Raw genomic sequence first — 18302 nt, forward strand, 5'->3', positions numbered from 1 at the left:
TCGTGAGACTGTATCTGGAGTACTGCAATCTGCTTTGGCACCCCCAGTGTAAGAGTGCATGGACTTGCTCAAGCAGGTCCAGAGAAGCATCATGAAGATGATTCAGGGGGCTGAAACACTTGGCCTCTGAGAACAGGCTGAGGGAGTAGGGGTTGTTCAGCATAGCAAAGACAATACTCAAGGGAGTCCTTGTAGTGGTCTTCAGCACTTAAAGGAAACCTACAGGAAAGATGGGGAGAAGCTCTTTTTTTGGGACTGTAGTGATAGGGTATGGGGTAATGGTTTAAAAATTAAGGAGTGTAGATTCAGATTAGGTATTTTTAAGAAATTCTTCACTGTGAGGGTAGTGAGGCACTGGAACAGGCTACCCAGAGAAGCTGTGGATGTCCCATCCACAAAAATGTTCAAGGATGGGTTGGATGAGGCTTTAAGCAACCTGATATAATGGAAAGCATCCCTGCCAATGGCAGGGAGATTGAAATTAAATGATCCTTAAAGGCTCTTTCCAACCCAAAACATTCTGTGATCTTGCCACAAGCCTTCTTGTGGCTGTCTGAAGTGAGACAGCCCATGCCAACTTCCTGCCTAAGCTCCAAGATCAGCGTTGCTGCTTTAATTAAAACAACACTCTCTTTGGAGGCAGATAGACACTAATGAAAGACTGCAGTCATCGGGTAATAATTCAGTTTCAAGTATCAGGAAACAGTAAAAGAAAACAGTCTTTTCTTGTCAAGGCCAGAATTAGAAAGGACATCAAGTTTAAAACAGGTATTTGATAACTACAGTTGAATCCCTCTAAAACTGCCACTGGTAAAAAAGTGAAGTAACCAATAAACATTCAAGTGTTCTATTTTACACACAAAACAAATGTACAGCTAACTCCAACTTTAAAAAACACTATGCTAAACATTTTAGAGATTGACACATGCTGCTGGCATGGAAATTTATGTTTAAAAGTAGATTTTAACATACTATTCTTCACTCACCCAGCTGACTCCTTCCCCTTACCTGAACACTTCTACAGCACATACCTATGCTGAACAGACCAAAGATGTCAAACTCATGGTGCCATGGTCTAGTTGACTGGCTAGGGCTGGGTGCTAGGTTGGACTGGAAGACCTTGGAGGTCTCTTCCAAGCTGGCTGATTCTATGATTCACACTTTTACATGGTAGCTTGGCAGTCCAAATGCACTTCTTTGGAAAGACAATGAAACCTAATGCACAGGCTTGTAATAGGGAATAACGTTCAGTATTTGAAACGTTGTCTTCTCATACTGGACACTTCATATTTCTTTTGCCCTGAGAGGCTCGGTATCCAGAATGACTTGTCATTTATTACTTCACCTGAACTTCTTCCAGTTCCACAGCTCACTCAGAGATACTGGAAGAATACATCAGGAAAAAAAACCTTCATGTGTTTTCGAAGAAAGGCAGTAAACTGCAGAAAGTTATTGCAGACTGAAAAATAAATTTGCTGGTAACTCTCCAAGGTATCCTGTTGGACCATTTGCAATGAAGAGCAACAACTGTGACAGTGGAAGTAAGCACAGCATGGTACCGTAAGACAATAGTAGAGAAATAAGTTTCATGGAATTTGAGAGCAGATGCTCAACTCAAGTTCATAAAATTGGCACAAGCACCAAGAAAGAATTTAAGTAACATGACAATTTGTATTTTCCTGTCATAAATTCAAACAAAATCTTTCATCTCCCTAAATACCTGTTGCTGGAAGCTGCCTTGCTGAAAGCTTTCTAAACAGATACTCACTAAATATGCAAGATTCAACTATCTAGGAAAAACTACATGAATTGTCTCAGTTCTAGCTTAAATTTCCAGACTCAAATAAATTTGATAGAACTAATAACAATTTTTATAGAGTGCCCTTCCCTCTTCCCCCTTCTTTCCCAAAGGAAAGGGATTAGATGTAGAGAGGAAAAGGTAAGCACACCCAAATAAATGAATCTCACTCAATTTGGAAGTTAAAAAAGTTTAACAATAAATTAAAAAGGTATCTGAGGTAGGGAAGTTACAAAGGTACAGGGAAGGGAAGGGAAAACAAATACAAAATGTGTAAATACAATCCAATGTTGATGGTAATGGCTTTGTCCACCTCGTGGGTGATGGCCACGTGGGAAAACAAAGAGAAAACAAGAACAAGATGGTGATGGTGGTGTGCAGGGAGGCAGGGAGTGCAGAGAGAGTGAAACAGGAAGTCCCCCTGCTTTTATGGATCTTTAGACAGGAAGGGGGAGTAAGCTAACCATCACCTGGTGGTGTTCAGATCTACCCCTGGGGAGGGATCGAGACCACCTAGAGTCAGGTTCAAGGTTACTCCCCCTGGAGTGTTAACCCTGTACACTACAGAATTCAAGACTTAGAGCTGAAGAAGTGTTGGAATTAGGAATTAGCACAAAGCCCCAGAAACCTTAGAAGTTAGTTGTTAGAAAATTATTCTGTACAAGTTTCCAACTTAAAAGTTATCATGGTTGCAGCTCAAACTGCTAACTAACAGAATTCATTTCTATCTGCAAATTCACAGAGTTTAAAACAAGAGCAAGTAATTCCTGCATGATGACCTCTGATACTGAACCTAGATGCCAGAAAGTTTGTGTGAGAAGATCTACCAAAATCTCTGCAAGAAAAATAATCTTTGGACAGAATAGCATTCTCAAATTAATTGCTTTTCAGAGCTGCCAGCAGACCATTTGAAGCCATGATGCCTAAAGAGTTCAAATTGTTACAAGCATACTGGAAGCAAGACAGTTTCTCTGCAACCAAAGCACAGGCACCTACTCTAGCCATAGAATCATAGAATCAACCAGGTTGGAAGAGACCTCCAAGAACATCCAGTTCAACTTAGCAGCTAGCCCTAGCCAATCAATTAGACCATGTCCATCCAGTCTTTTCTCAAACACTTCCAGGGACGGTGACTCCACCACCTCTCTGGGCAGCCCATTCCAATGCCAATCACTCTCTCTGCCAACAACTTCCTCCTAACATCCAGCCTAGACCTCCCCTGGCACAACTTGAGACTGTGTCCTCTTGTTCTGTTGCTGGTTGCCTGGGAGAAGACACCAACCCCCACCTGGCTACATCCTCCCTTCAGGTAGCTGTAGACAGCAATGACGTCCCCCCTGAGCCTCCTCTTCTCCAGGCTAAATAACCCCAGCTCCCTCAGCCTCTCCTCACAGCCACGTTATGTTGTACTTCATTATGAGCTTCACATTGCCCATATTTGGAAAATACTTTCATATCCCTCTGAAAATGAGCACAGAGACTCTTCATGTACAAGACTAGAGTTGTTATTATCAATATACAGAAGTACTTTTAGATACATTTAGCAACAAAACTTCCCCAGAGTATGAAGAACCTACAAACTCAACTTCTATGCACACTGTTTCAGAAACCCATGTATTTTCAACATAATTTCAAATGGGTATCTGCTCTATGAAGAAAGGGCATCCTAAATTCTACTCATCCAAACCAAGAGAACTGACTAGCTCTTTAGACTGAAAGTAAGGCTGTTTTTCATTTCAGATGTGGATTAGTGGCTTGAACTGTAGACAAAATTCCACACTAAAACTTGACTGAAATTTGGAAAAAAGCAATAGAAGACAGACAGACCTACCCAGCCCTACCCTGACAGAGGCAAGGAGCAATATTAACAGCCAGATCTCAAGAAAAAAAAATCATTCTAACAGTGCTAAAACTATTCTAGTGTTTCTAGTTACAAACACTAGCTGCAAGTTACAGAAATCTTAGCTATAGCTAGAATAAATCAGAATCATAGAATGGTAGGGATTGGACAGGACCTTTGAAGATCCAGTTCAACCCCCCCTGCTAAAGTAGGGTCACATAAGAACACATCCAAATAGGTCTTCAAAATCTCTAGAGACAGACACTTCACAACCCCTCTGGGGTGCCTGTTTCAGTGCTCTGTTACTCTTACAGTAAAGAACCTTTTCCTCATGTTGAGGTGGAACCTCCTGTGTTCCACTTTGCATCCACTGGCCCTTGTCCTATCACAGGACACCACTAAAAAGAGACTATTTTAATAATCATAACAATTAGGGAATCTAGTGACATTTTCATACCTGAGGATATTTAAAAGAAGCAAAAGATGAACCACCAGTAAGTTGCCACAGTGAGTAACTCCGTAACAGCAGCAGTTAAGTCATCTAGGTAGTTTCACATTTCCAGGAACAAATTATTTCCATGTCACACTACATAATATATTTAAGCCTTCTTTTAATACTAAGCACAGCCACTTGAGACAAGGAAAATGTTCAAGTCTCATGAGTGCTATGTCCAGTTCTGGACTCCTCAATTCAAGAGAGATGTTGAGGTGCTGGAACATGTCCAAAGAAGGGCAACAAAGCTGGTGAGGGGCCTGGAACACAAACCTTATGAGGAGAGGCTGAGGGAGCTGGGGGCATGCAGCCTGGACAAGGGGAGAGTCAGGGGTGACCTCATTGCTGTCTACAACTACCTAAAGGGACATTGTAGCCAGGTAGGGGGTGGCCTCTTCTCCCAGGCAACCAGCAACAGAACAAGGGGACACAGTCTCAAGTTGTGCCGGGGTAGGTCTAGGCTGGATGTTAGGAGGAAGTGGTTCACAGAGAGAGTGATTGGCATTGGAATGGGCTGTCCAGGGAGGTGGTGGAGGCACGGTCCCTAGAGGTCTTCAAGAAAGGACAGGATGAGGCACTTAGTGCCATGGTCTGGTTGACTGGCTAGGGCTGGGTGCTAGGTTGGACTGGATGATCTTGGAGGTCTCTTCCAACCTGGTTGATTCTATGATTCTATGAAAATCCAGATGCTTCAAGGAAAATTAGTTGATATAAATACATCCTCCCTTTCTCCTCCAATAGCATTCGAAATTAATCCCTCTTAGCAAAGCCAAAGTAAGTTTACAAATCAAAATGTTATCAACAATTCTTCACACTTACCTTGCATCTATGAACTCTGAAATACAAAAGACCATTCAGACACTGCCTTTGCAGAGTCTGTCAATAGCTGAAAATTAGCTTATTTTTAGGATTACATGGATTTGGACACGGCACAATGATACATGACGTCAAGTTTTTATGCATTATTAAGAACTATCAGACAGATTTGTTTTTTCAGTAACAAGCTGAGCCGCTTTCAAAACACTAAGATGTTCTCCTTCGGACACATAAAAGGAACAATCTAAGTTCTGTAACACAATGGACACGTGCAAGAAAAATTATACAGTCTCATATTTCTTCAAGACAGCCTATGAGAGAAACTTAAATGCCCTACTGCATATGCAAATGCAAGTAATGTTTCTATCTTTGGTTCTCTGCAACAAGTGTTTTGCCTGCACTGTGGCCTATCCATACATGTTAAAATATGCTTTTCTCCTTGACACAGGATCAGTAGCTACTGTTGATCTGTGATTCAGGCAAGGTGCTCCTTCTTTCTGGACCTTTAAGATACTAGTCTATAAAATTACACTGTAATCACTTGCATAACTAGTGAAAAGAATTATTCTAAGGACACCAATGACAAACAGTAACTTGAATAATACTTCAAAGGCAAGCCTCTCAAACTCGTATCATTAAATATCACTGACTCAAAGTAGTATCATTAAATTAAGGTTCTACACAAATGTACAAGAGAGTTACTCTAGTAACTCTAGTAGTTCTAGATAGATAACTATCTAGTGACTCTAGATAGTTAACAGCAACCAGATCTATCAAGTGAATTTTTAAACAGCAACCACAACTTTTCCCCTCAACAAATTAGCAATTGTGATTCTGGATCATTTGTTTTTCACCTTTAAACAGTTAATCAAGCTCCTTTGCTCTTTTCTGAACAAAGCAAGAAAAGGAATGCTTTCCTTTCAAATCCAACAGATGCAATTGCTGCCTGAATGAGATCAAGGTACCAATTTTGTATTGTAAAATAGTGGGAACAAAGTATTCTTGTAAGAGAGCAGTTTATTTTAGATCTTCATTCCAATGCACAAAATCTTCCTTTCCTATTTACATTTGACTACAAATAAGATAGACACAGCACTCTCAAAAAAAAAACAAGTTTTCTTTAAATCAAAGATACAAATGCTAGCCATTGATTGTTCTTTTTCCCAGTTCTTAGGTTTTGGCAAACAAATTTAATAGAGAACACAGAAATGAGAGAGGGCTATCTTGGAGGTGACTAAAACTAATGCAAGTTTGAACTGTACTTTGAGTTGATCCCAGCGTATTCGCTCCCTTCTCTCCATGTGGAAAGGCAAACATTTAGGTTATCTAACTTTGGATCAACTATGCCTTTTGCTACAAACCTTGAAAAAAAATCCCCAAAGCCATTTTGCTGTAACATTAGTGGCACATGAGGCTGAAACTCGGCTCCTCGCTGCCAGAACATTGGTATAAAAAGGATTACAAAACTTAAGTCAATAACAAAACCTTCCCAAGTGTTCAGGATTCAGACAACCATTAAGAGACATGGAAATGTGTGTGTTTAAACAAACATTGTTTCAAGCAGGCAAAAGCACAATAGTTTGCTGAGACAAGTATTTTACACACAGAGGCATATAGTTTACTAGAGCACGTTCTGGAAACACTGTATGTGTTTCCACATATGAATAATCAGTTTCATCCACTTTAACAGAACTAATGGCATGCATTAATGTTTGAGAATCAGGACTAATAAATATTCTACCTAACACATGGACAATTAATACATCAGCATTCTGAAAAGCATACAACAATGTGGTATTTACAGTCTAAAATTACAGTCTATCATTGTACTAATTGCACTTGCAAGCACTGGCTTTTTCCTCAGATTAACAGACCCTGTTTTGTGAGGTTTATGCAAAAATGCAAACTCAAAGTACACCACTCACCACACAAAAAGGAGCAAACCAAATAATATCCAATTTCTCAGTCTAACGTTTCATATCTGCTCAACTGTCAGTTCACAGTGGCTTAATGGGACTTTGGTAACTGTAGCATTCATCAAGGCAAGCTTTTGGACAGCATCTCACCTGGTCTCTTCATCATCCCAAGCGATTCTCATGCCTTTCCCACCACCACCTGCTGAGGCCTTGATCATGACAGGGTAGCCTAACAGCAGGGAACAATTAGACAGAAGTTCAAACTTTGTTCAGTTGGTAAGAGGAACATGACAACTGACCACATGTCCAATAATGCCAGCAGACAATAACTTCGTTTATTAAAACGCTTTGTTTGGAGAGAGAGGAAAAAAAAAATCTTTCTTTTCAAGACTTAGCTGTCAGTGCACTGATTTCTGAAGGCAAGAAAGGTTGTCCTCTCCAATTCATTTATACCAAAAAAAAAAAAACCACTGACTGAATTATTCCCAAGTAACAAAGTGGTTTATGAATAAAGGCATTTGACCTTCTTAAGATCACATTTCTTTAGGAACAACATTTTATTCCTTTGTTACTGCTGAAATAAACTACAGCTGTGATAATTTCCCCCCCCCCAAAAAAAATGCTGCCAAAAATAAGGAGATCTCCATAAACTGCTACTAAAGAGATTAAGGAAGCAAACCTGTGTCTTAACACATCCAGTGCAATACATTTTAAATAACAAAGCACCTGAAAAGCTGCTCAGATACTACATAATAGTAAATATCACAGGAAACACATTACACTTCTGGTTTTTAACAATGAAAAAGGATTTTCTCCAAACTGGCAAGCCCTCAGAAAAAAGTGAACAGTATAAATCCGAACCCATTATTGAGAAGCTAGTACTAACTAAACTCATGCCAAATGAAACAAGACAAAAATGTGGTTTTCAAGTCTTCAGTTTTGTAGAGGCTTCCATTTAGCTTAACTGCCTGCACTTCATAGTTGTTCAGTCCTTTCAAATTGAAGAATAAAACTTTAAGGAGTTTCATAGCTGCTTGAGAAATCAAGAAGTCAGCAGTCCTTAATGTACGACTTCCAAACAGACTGGGAAAAGAGCCAGTGTGATTAAGCACTTAAAAAAAAGGATCACAAGAACAGCCTACACATAGAGAAGAGTTACTATAGGAAGGAACCTACACAGCAATTTGTGCCTGAATTTCTTCAACTTCCTAATTTAGCCTAGTATCTGTCACGTTATCTCTTGACCACTTGGGAGAGCACGTTTCAAATGAGAGGAGAAAGGTAGGTTTTACTCCCATACTTACAAAATGCAGTGATTACTGGTTTTGCATATGCAACAGATAGAGGCAGTGTCTCAACCCTGAATTGCCATGTTTCACTACTATAGGATCTTTGGACAGAACACAGCAGAGAAAAAGCAGGGAAAAAAATGCAGGCATCGAGAAAACATTACTCATTGTTTTGGAGTTTTAAGTGTTGCCCTAAAATGCCTTTTTTGCTTTTCTTCACCTTTTTTTTCCAATAATTAAGTATTCTTGGACAACTGAGGCTCTAAATAAGTCAAATTTAAAATAATCTGCAAGTCCACAGCTACATATCACATGTCTAATTATTAGTACTTCAATGTCATCCCATTTTAGATCCTTTGAAATTACAAATCATGGGTAGTGCTCTCAATTAGACAAAGGCTGAACCAAACTGATGAACTGATCTAAGTATAGGTGAGGAAAAGGGTAGAAAGGACTTTTTCTTTCAGTATGTGGCATCATAGTACAAACCCTTTTTGTATCAAAATGATTTAAGAATTTGCCACCTAGATTAAGTACCATCCATCTGTCTGTAACTGACTTCAGTATCTACAGATTTAAGATTGCCTTGATATAACAACCTTCAAAGTGCTACCGATATCAAAGACAGGAACCAAGCAACAGAACGCCAGAAGAACTCAGAAGAAAATTAAGCAAGAATACATTTTTAAAGGGTACCTAGGAAGCTACTGAATGCCTTCCAAATCATATTAATCAAAACTGTTCCTAAATACTTGCAGGAAGGTTTTAAAACACAAGGAGCAAGAAATAGTATTGAAATAAAAACAAACTGAAACAGTCATAGTACTACATCTCTTTTAAGACCTAGACTCAGTTTTACTTAAGAGTTCTCCTCAAAATGCTCCAAGTTTGGTTGACCTCCTCTTTGTTTTGTTTTTGCTCTCCTAACAGTGATCAGTAATCATCTGATTTTCCAACAAGAACATAGTGACTTCAACCATGTCAGACTAAAAGCCAGTCATGCCTATGCTGAGGGCTTTCAGGGCCGTGAAATAGTGCAAGGTAAAACCCCAAGTTAAACTGAAAGCAGAAGTGTGCTATACTGATCAAAAAAGTCATCATCAGCAGTGCAAGTCCCAATTTGTTACATAAGGCATAGCCATAGCTTTGGATGTAAGTGAGATATATTTGTAGCTAGATCAGTAAGATGTTTCAAATGCAGATGCATGCTTTGAATTGTGTACCTGTGATGAACCTACATAGCTTTTCATGGCTACTAGCTCTTAAAAATAAAAGGAAAAAAGATCACTCAAGAAAAAAAAAAGAGAAAAAATAAACCACCAAACACACAACTCCTACTGCATTAGATTTTTCTTCCAGAAAGCATTTAAGAACATGTGTAATTTCAAGCATATGGTTTAATATTTTCCCTTATCCTAAGCCTTAGTAAAGAAAAGCCAAAACTCATTAAACACATATTACACTTAACCTCCATCAAAATTAGTCCCAGACAGTTTGCTGGTTGCTCTTTTTACCATTCTGTGAGATACTCAGGAGCTAAATGACTTTATTCCAGAACACACAGTAGAAAGGCTGGTGCTCTGGATGATGTTCAAGCTAACGGCACTCCACACAACGTCAGCCTCCGCAGAGAGAGAAATGCACCATGCTTAACTTCTGGCTATCATGTCCAATTGCAGATATGCTTTGAAACAACGACTTCAGCCAGCTGCGTATTACACGCATTCCACCATCCGTGGATGCACTTGCTCTGTAAAGTCCAGCTTGCAAAGCTAAAGTGTGATGATCTAAGAGACACAGCCCTAACGCCTCGATTCTTCCAGCCCTATAGGCAACAAGGAACTTAACTATTAAAACATTATTTGTTCTATAGGGATTACTTATTACACATTCAATTTAGCCAACCATGTCTGCTGAGAGGCACACAAATCCCACCATAGCTAATTTAAGAACTTACCAATTTCCCTTGCAATTCTGACAGCTTCATCTGCATCCTGTAAAAGCAGGAAATGAGACTCAACGTTAATCCCATCAGCCACTGCACTATGTCCTGAGGGCAGTCGTATATTGCACTACTGTCTCCTCTGATTCATTTAATGTTTGATTTTACAACCTTCTGACCCTTTCCAGCCAGAGGAATGTAAAATTAATACCATAAGTGGAATGTAAATTCTACCTCATCATTAGTATACTGAGAAACTCAAAGCAATGAGGAATCAGCTGACAGGAAACACAACCAGGATCGCAAAATGATTTTCTGCAGTTGCAGGAATTTAAAGCCAGAATTTAGAAGTTTACAATCAATAATGGACCATAAATCAGATCGTTAAAGTTTGTTCACTGCCAGCTTGTTTCTGTCCTCACAGGTATTTCTTGTGTTTTCCTGGTTGTTGTCAGTAGGGGGAGTTGATTCTCTACTGCTTGGAAGTGATTCCGGTTTGGAAAAAGTCTTGCTGAAGTTCTTTAAAGACAGCTTTTGTCTACTGAAGGAAAAAAAAACCACAAGCATCTAAGCATTGCACTTCTGTAAGTTGTGAATTCAAAGGTCAGAATAAATCCTAAACGCATCATTCAAAACTCCATCTGAACTGAGAAGACTCAGATAACTGTTTCCATTTAAGAGTCTGCACATTGCTAGAGTAAAAGAATTATAAAAATCAATTTTGTTAATGCCACCTTTTCTTCAGCTGATTCATACTACTGTAGTCTGTTACACTAAAAAATAGTACTAGGAAACCCAGAGAATAAAAACCAAAATAAATTGCTTACTTTTTAATAACCAAATCTCTTCTCTTGTAGTAGTTAATTCTGGTTTCTTCTACTGATAACAATACCTTTCCATTATACAATACTAGAAAGAAAAAGGTTTAAACTACAGTGGCATGGGTTAAGTTTGAAAATTCCATCTAAATTCGCTAATATTTATACTATTCCAGGACATGCATTAAAAAATTTGTATGGAAGGCAGTAATGTCTGGAAACCACCAGCTGCTAAGTGTGCCTGAAACTATGGGGGCTGACTTATGAACATTAAAATGAAACCTGATCTTTTTAAAGCTTTCAAGGCAATCCATTTTAAAAGCACCCAAGTCAGGGGAAGGAAAAAAAAAAAAACACAAAACACGTAAGAAATGTTCATACCTGGTTCATTTATGTCTGATAATAAAACAAAATCCTCTTTAAAAGTCTTCAGTACCTAGTAACAGCCCCATGAAGAATAAGGGGGCTGGCAGGGGAAGTTGTCAGAAAATTTAATTTCCTTTCATTAGCTAGTCTGCTCCACAAATCGGTGCTTGTTAAGTTCAAAGCAGTCCTGAAAGCAACATCAGTTTTAAGTCTTTTTACTCCAGTCACATCTGTTAATGAGATTTTTTTTCCAAATAACAATTGTTTTCAAGTCAAGAGATAAATCTAGGGGGAAAAAAATTAATCTCTTCCCCCCACCACCCAAAAAAAAAAAATTGGGGGAGGGGAATCAGGGTTTACAGTTTTATTACACCTTGCTGCTTTCCATGACCCTGCACCCTCCAAATTTTAGCTTAAAGGGATAAAATGCATGAAAAGGGTCATTTAAGAATGTTAGTGGTTTCCACACATTGAGTTTGAAGGTTCTTTGTTCCTGCCTGTGACAGTTATGCGAGAATACTTCCCCTTAATAGCCTCTCTGTCAGGAAGTGTTAAACCTGCCAAATGCAGACAATTAGAGCCTCTTGAACAAAATGCAGGAAGAGTGATGACTGATGAAGAGCCACGATTATAGTCGAGAAGGAAACTTTTACATTTCTTTTCTCTTGCAAATCCATTCATATATTTGCAAAATGGAATTAAGAAGGGGGAAACAAACAGGGTAATTTTGTTTTTCACTTAGTTACCTGCAAACAAGTGGCTAACTGACACACTGCAGTCCACAGGAAGACAAGCTGCAAATCATTACAGGGGAACTTTTCATTGCCACTGTATTTTTATAAGTGTACACAACAACTAAGTAATGAGCAACATCGTATCAGTAGCACTAATTGCATCAGTTCTGACCGCAGACTGAAGTCATCGACTTAGCACAGTTACTAATTTACAGTTTCAACATCTTTTACAGTTCTAATATAGAATTTTCTAACGGAAACCAAACTTCAAAAATACCAACAAATGTTTTTGCAAAAATCAATGCTTTGCCCTTCAAATCAATTCTTTGCCCTTCAAAGAGCGTTTCTGAAATAGAAAACAAAAATAGGGTGTGCTTTAAAGAATAAAACTATTTAATAACCAAAAAAAATTAAACTGACATATTGAAAACTCTGCTAAGCCTTTTGATCTTTTCCCTAAGAAAGTTATGCTTTAGTCTCATGCATTTCACTTGCAGACTGTAAATACAACAGCAATCTGAGGACTCAAAGAGGACAGTTATTTCAGATTTTTGGTGCAAAGAATGTACGATAGCTACAAAAATTTACCATAGAAGGGCCAAAAACCTGAATGTTATGGCACTACAGAACACTTAAGTATGTCTGCAAAATACACAAAACTACACTGGTACTAAAATCATTTTGATTTCCCTTTTTTTCATTTTTATTTGAAGCAAAATTCTTTAAATGATTTACTGCTGTTTCCTCCCAAAACACTTCAGCTACAGTACCACTTGCCCAATATAAACTGCTGACTGTAAAGAAATATATAATTTTAGCACCACCTTTTATTGTACAAATAAAAAACGTTTAAGTAATGGTACAAGTTTATAAAAGTCGTAAGAGTTATAAAATGTTCTCGTATTGTTTTTACAAATTGTTTTATTTCATTAAGTTAAAAGGACATAAAATACTCATTTAACGTTAGAATGTTTAACCTCCTAATTTCGTGCACATGCCTCTGGAAGGTACCAGCAGGTGGAGACAAAAAAGCTAAACTACTCCGAGGTAGAGGAATGCCAGGATAAGAAACTCGTAGAGCTGTGAAACATCGTATTAATTACAAAGAGCTCAGATCTTTCGCGTCTGAGGGTGTTGAGCTTGGAGAACCTCTCGTTCACGTCTAGTCTCAAACAACCTCTCCAGCAGTACAGTGAGCATTTAATACCAATGCCAACATCCTAATGCAAGAATACGACCAAAACAGGTATGGGAAACTTAAATACAGTAAATCCATAGCCTTGATGAAGAAATTTTAATGTGTCTAATATCAGAGACTAAGCAGACATCCAGAGATATTAATTTCTGGGTCTACATCCAGCTGTGTTCTACCAGGCTTAAAACAAAAGTGCACATAACAAAACAATGTTAAAGAAAAATAAATGCATCTTCCTTCCCTTGCCACTCTCTCATCAGTTTTTCACCACAGTGCCTCCTAAGACTCCTTACTCATCCTCTGCTTGCTTCTTATCTTTTATTCTTCTCCACCCATTACAGCCGACACATCTTCCCAGCTCTAACGGCAGCACTGCCATTGCTCACATGCATTAAAACTGATTATTTTGACTAAGACTATTTACCACCCCTCTCAATCAAGTTTTATCAAAGTAATTGTAGCTACAGATTTTGAAATTAACTATCTTTGAACACTTCTACTGGCTTTAGATGACAATATCAGATTCAAGTTCCTTACACATGTAAACCGAATAACACTCGCCCCAGCCAACTTACCAAACCGAATCAGGCACATGAAAGTTACTCTTTGATAACAAACTACCTTCTCCAATCTCACTCCATGTCTTCCCATGCTCAGTTTCATACTTGCCATAGCATTTGCTTGTATGAGAGTAGTTAGTTGTGTCTATTATGCAAGCATCCTCCTCTTCAGTTCTTCCAGGTCCTTACATATACTGTTGAGAGGTTTCCTTCTCTCAAATTCCTAATTTAATTTCTCCTCATTAAGCATTTTGCTACATGCAACTCCTCCAAGTTGTTATTACAAAAGCTTAAGCAACTTCAGTGTCTCCTTCAGTGTAAGTGCTAAGCAACGTAAGAGGGGGAAAACACTCTTTATTCATGAAGGACCTATGTATCTGCAGCATTATTTAACAAGTGCTGGATAAAGACAACTCTTCATGTAACAAAGATTCAGTGCAGTCTTGAATAACAAAACACAGGAAGTTGTTACTCTATGCTTGCTTTAACTATTCATCCACAAAGAATATGTGCAATTGATCTTTCTCAACTTAAAGAGGCATGAATGCAGTTTTCTTCCAGCTTTATTAGATCCTTTTATAAAGAGGAAGCCACCTCTCATGAATTCAAGTATCAAAAAGACACAACTCCTTCCGATGACCTTTAAATATTTCCCAAGAAAAAGAGCCCTGAAAGCTTCATAACTCCATGACTGAAAGAGGCCTTCTACAGAACAGTAGAAAAGCCAAGCATCTCCAACAACTTGTGTGTTGCTCTTCTGATTGTACCTGGTAAATCATAGTTTTGTCCTTCCTATCTTAGCCCGAATTGGCAAAACAGCTAATCAAAGATCCTTTACGATCTGATTACTCAGGTCTTCATCCCAGCAAAAGACACATCATCACAGAAAAGAGACCAGAGGACAAACACTGTCATGTGTTTAGATCCACAGCAAGGATTAGAATTATCAAAAGTTTTATCTTCCAGAACTGGTAACCAAAGCACTAAACCAAACCTAAAATTCTCCTGTACCATCTCAGATGGGGAGCACTTATTTAGTGGGTATACTGCAGGGTGGGTGTTGTTTGTTTTTAAATCTCATGTTCTTCTTCATCAGCACTCTTCAGATAATCAGAACTAGTGCAAGGCCTAGGTGTGTGAAATTGATATGATATGGACACTTCAGGATTAAGCAACTACTACAGAGTTTCTTTCAACAGCTGAGAATTGGAGTTGTCAACTCAATCCTACATTCCAGTTCACTTGGTGTTAAGACTATCACTGCATATAGGCAACTGCCAACCAGATCACTTACAGTCCTTCATTTTGTGTCAGGAGCTTCAGATAACTGTCAAAGAACAGTGCAATTAAAGGTCTCAGAAGTAAGTGCATGAGCTCAGTTTCACTGGTTATATGGCTATCTGTTCACTAACCACTACTTTGCCAAGTTTGTTTCTCTTTATTATCAGGATAACAGACCTTCAAATAAGTTTAACTTGACACAGTGACAAAATCAACATTTCATGTATTTGCTCTGATATTAGAGCGAGTCAATAATCAAATTCCACTAAAGTTATCTTCTAATGAAATTATTTTTCTAGAAGCTACCTTCAGAATTTCTAGAAGAATATACAAGATACCAGACAAAACAGAGGGTCTGATGTATAATAGCTTAGCTGCTGTTAAATCTTACAAGCACTAGAGGACCACATAGAAAAGGACTCCTAAAACATGCAACAAAAAGATGAAGGAACACCATGTTCACCTTATCACTGGGGCCAGACTTCAGCAGTGCCATAAATGCCAGACTAACATTCTCACAGAGCCCCCCCACAGCAGAAACAAGCCTTTGCACTTTTACCTGTTGCAACGTATCCCACTGTAAGGCATCACACGCTAGGCAATTCCATCAAAAGTAACAAAGAATTCTCTTGTGCATTTTCATCTCTGCTATTCTGTGATTTTACTGTTCTCTCTCACTAGCCAAGTTCTCCAGACATCCTCATTAGAACTGATAATTTTGTGAAGGCTTATTCCTTTACACTCTGTTTACCTTTCCCATTTAGTTGGGTTTTTTGTTTGGGTTTTTCTTTCTTCCACGCAGGGTTTAAAATCCAACTTGGCTGGCATGCCCTGGTACAAGTTGTTCCCCAAAACACAGTCTGCATTCCATTACTTTATTCAGTTGTTCCCAATTATCTTGACACTTCCTATTTTACCACATAACAAAGATTTACAATGACCAGAGGTGACTATCAATTGTCATAAATACAATCTGAAAAGCTCTCCTTTCACTACCTTAAGTGTTGTCAAAAACTTCTCATTTTTTTGTTCAACTCAAACTTTGTTTAAAAAAATAATCTAACTTAGCATGTCAGCATTGTGTAATAAACCAAAAGTTTAGGTATGCACAGCAAGGGTTTAAAAGGGGAAAAAAAGTATATTTACCTGCATTAACAGAGACAATATTAACACACACAGGAAATCTCAAGAACTCAACACTTAGAATCATAGAATCAACCAGGTTGGAAGAGACCTCCAAGATCACCCAGTCCAACCTAGCACCCAGCCCTATCCAGTCAATTAGACCATGGCACTAAGTGCCTCATCCAGTCTTTTCTTGAACACCTCCAGGGACTTAATCATTATAGCAGAAAATAAACCAAAACCACTACATACTTTATTTCACATTATGAAATATAAAGGAACAATTGAAATTTTTAGAACACTGTAGAAAATTCTTCCTTCTAAAATCACAGGAAGGACATTAACTATAGATTCAGACAAAGCCACAGACCTTAAAATGGAAGCTTCATACAGTGTAACAAGTTCCACTGTTAATATAAGGCTGTCAGGATCTTGCCAAACAACTGAAAGACCTGAGGAACGTTAAGATGTGTAGACAGTTGAATCCACACCTCATACATAAGACATTTACCTGCCTTCATGTTAAAGCAAAACATGTTTAGAGGTGCTATAACACCAGTCCTTATTACATCATTTACTATGAAGGACGTTCTTTACTTCAAAGCTCTCTGGCCAGTAAAAATCTCTGCTCTATTTTTAATTACATCTAATTGAAAAAGAAGGTGAAATTGTCATTACCTTCTGCATCAGATCTTCAATAGATGTACTTTCACTTAGACACTGTTCCTACAGTGGGCAAACAGTAATTAAACGATTTCTCACCTTGACCACTCCATCAAAGCCAGGGATCGTGTTGACCTTCGCATTCTTGGCTAACAATTTGCTTTCAATCTTGTCTCCCATAGCTTGAATGGCATGTGTGTCAGGTCCAATGAAGGTGACACCTTCTGATGCCTGCAATGACCATAAAGATATAACTTTAGCATACAACTAGAAAGTAAACTTTACAAAGAGTGCTATTATTTTTATCTTTTTGAACGGATTAATGCAACTACAATTAGAAGACATAGTGACCTCTTTCTGTATCCATCTAGCAATATACACACAGCATTTCAGTCAGTTCATTAAAAATGTGTATGACCTTGTGAAACTATGTATACACACAGATTCAAAGTCCCTACAATTAACATTTGTATAAATCAAAGCCAGACAGAAGAAAAAAAATAGCTCAAAGTGGAAATACTCCAGCTTGAAAGTTAGAAATGTCCCTTGGGAAACAGAGGCTAATTAACTCACCAATGAAATAGCAGCAAGTGATTTACAAAGATATGTTTGCTAAAACTAACACAGTCAAAAATTCCATCATGCATTCCTAAAACCAAACCTTGATGAAACATCAAAATTAAAGTGCAGTCTCTTGCTCAACACATCCAAAGACTTTGAAAATAAGGTAAAAACTGAAATAATGTTTCCTCAGTTCCTTCAGGTAACTCGTTCCCAGTACTAAGGTGGGAGGCTAACATGTAATACTTCAATAGTTCAACTTAAAGACATAGGTAGAAGTGTGAACTGCATTTTCCCTCCTTCTGTTTCTCTATGCCAGCAACAGACCTGACTGATGAAATACACAGATGATTTTCCAAACCTCTCCAGAGTCAGTACAACACTGAGCCAAAGGCAAAGCTATCAGAACAGTTTTACTGCAAGCTGCTGATGCATCACTGAGTGAACACTTTTCAGGTAAGCTACCACCTTTTGTGCTACAGGAAGAAAACATCACAAGAATGAACATAACTCACCTTGCATTATTTTTTCTATCTGTTTCATTAACTTGGTTTGGGGGTTCTGTCGTGGTTTCTTTTGCTGTTGTTTTGGTTGAAGGGTCTCTGCTTTGTTTTCTTTGGGGGGAGGTGTTTTGGTCTGGGGGGCCTGGGGAGCTTCGATTGGGTGCTTTTGTTCTTGGGTTTTAGGGTTCTGCTTATTTGTGGTGGTGTTGTTTGGAGTTTTTTACCTTATTTTATGCGATGTTTCAAAACAATTCCTTTCCAGTTGATGAGTAGTTCACTTAATACCAGTATTAACATAATGGCAAACTTCTTTTTGACATCAGAATTTGTGTCTTTGTATTTTTTTTCTTTCTGACATGTATTTGTGCCACAGATGTTACAGATACTTAAGAAGTACTTGCT

At 38.3% G+C, this 18302-nt stretch overlaps 1 protein-coding gene across 4 annotated transcripts in view; it reads right to left on the reverse strand.

Annotated features, from left to right (window-relative positions):
* Nucleotides 1-18302, reverse strand: part of PCCA (propionyl-CoA carboxylase subunit alpha) — a 358591-nt gene that overhangs the window by 262249 nt on the left and 78040 nt on the right. For all 4 annotated transcript variants that reach the window (XR_010302383.1, XM_064143822.1, XM_064143820.1 and 1 more), the window contains exons 7-9: nucleotides 16936-17067; nucleotides 10110-10146; nucleotides 7014-7092 (exon numbers count right to left, since the gene is read on the reverse strand). Coding sequence is in view for 3 of the 4 variants with exons in the window: in XM_064143822.1 (XP_063999892.1) it covers nucleotides 7014-7092; nucleotides 10110-10146; nucleotides 16936-17067 (248 nt within the window). In the remaining variant the exon portion in view is untranslated. The remainder of the gene's footprint in view (nucleotides 1-7013; nucleotides 7093-10109; nucleotides 10147-16935; nucleotides 17068-18302) is intronic.

This window comes from Pogoniulus pusillus, chromosome 5, assembly GCF_015220805.1.
Source record: "Pogoniulus pusillus isolate bPogPus1 chromosome 5, bPogPus1.pri, whole genome shotgun sequence".
Classification (NCBI taxonomy): Eukaryota; Metazoa; Chordata; class Aves; order Piciformes; family Lybiidae; genus Pogoniulus; species Pogoniulus pusillus.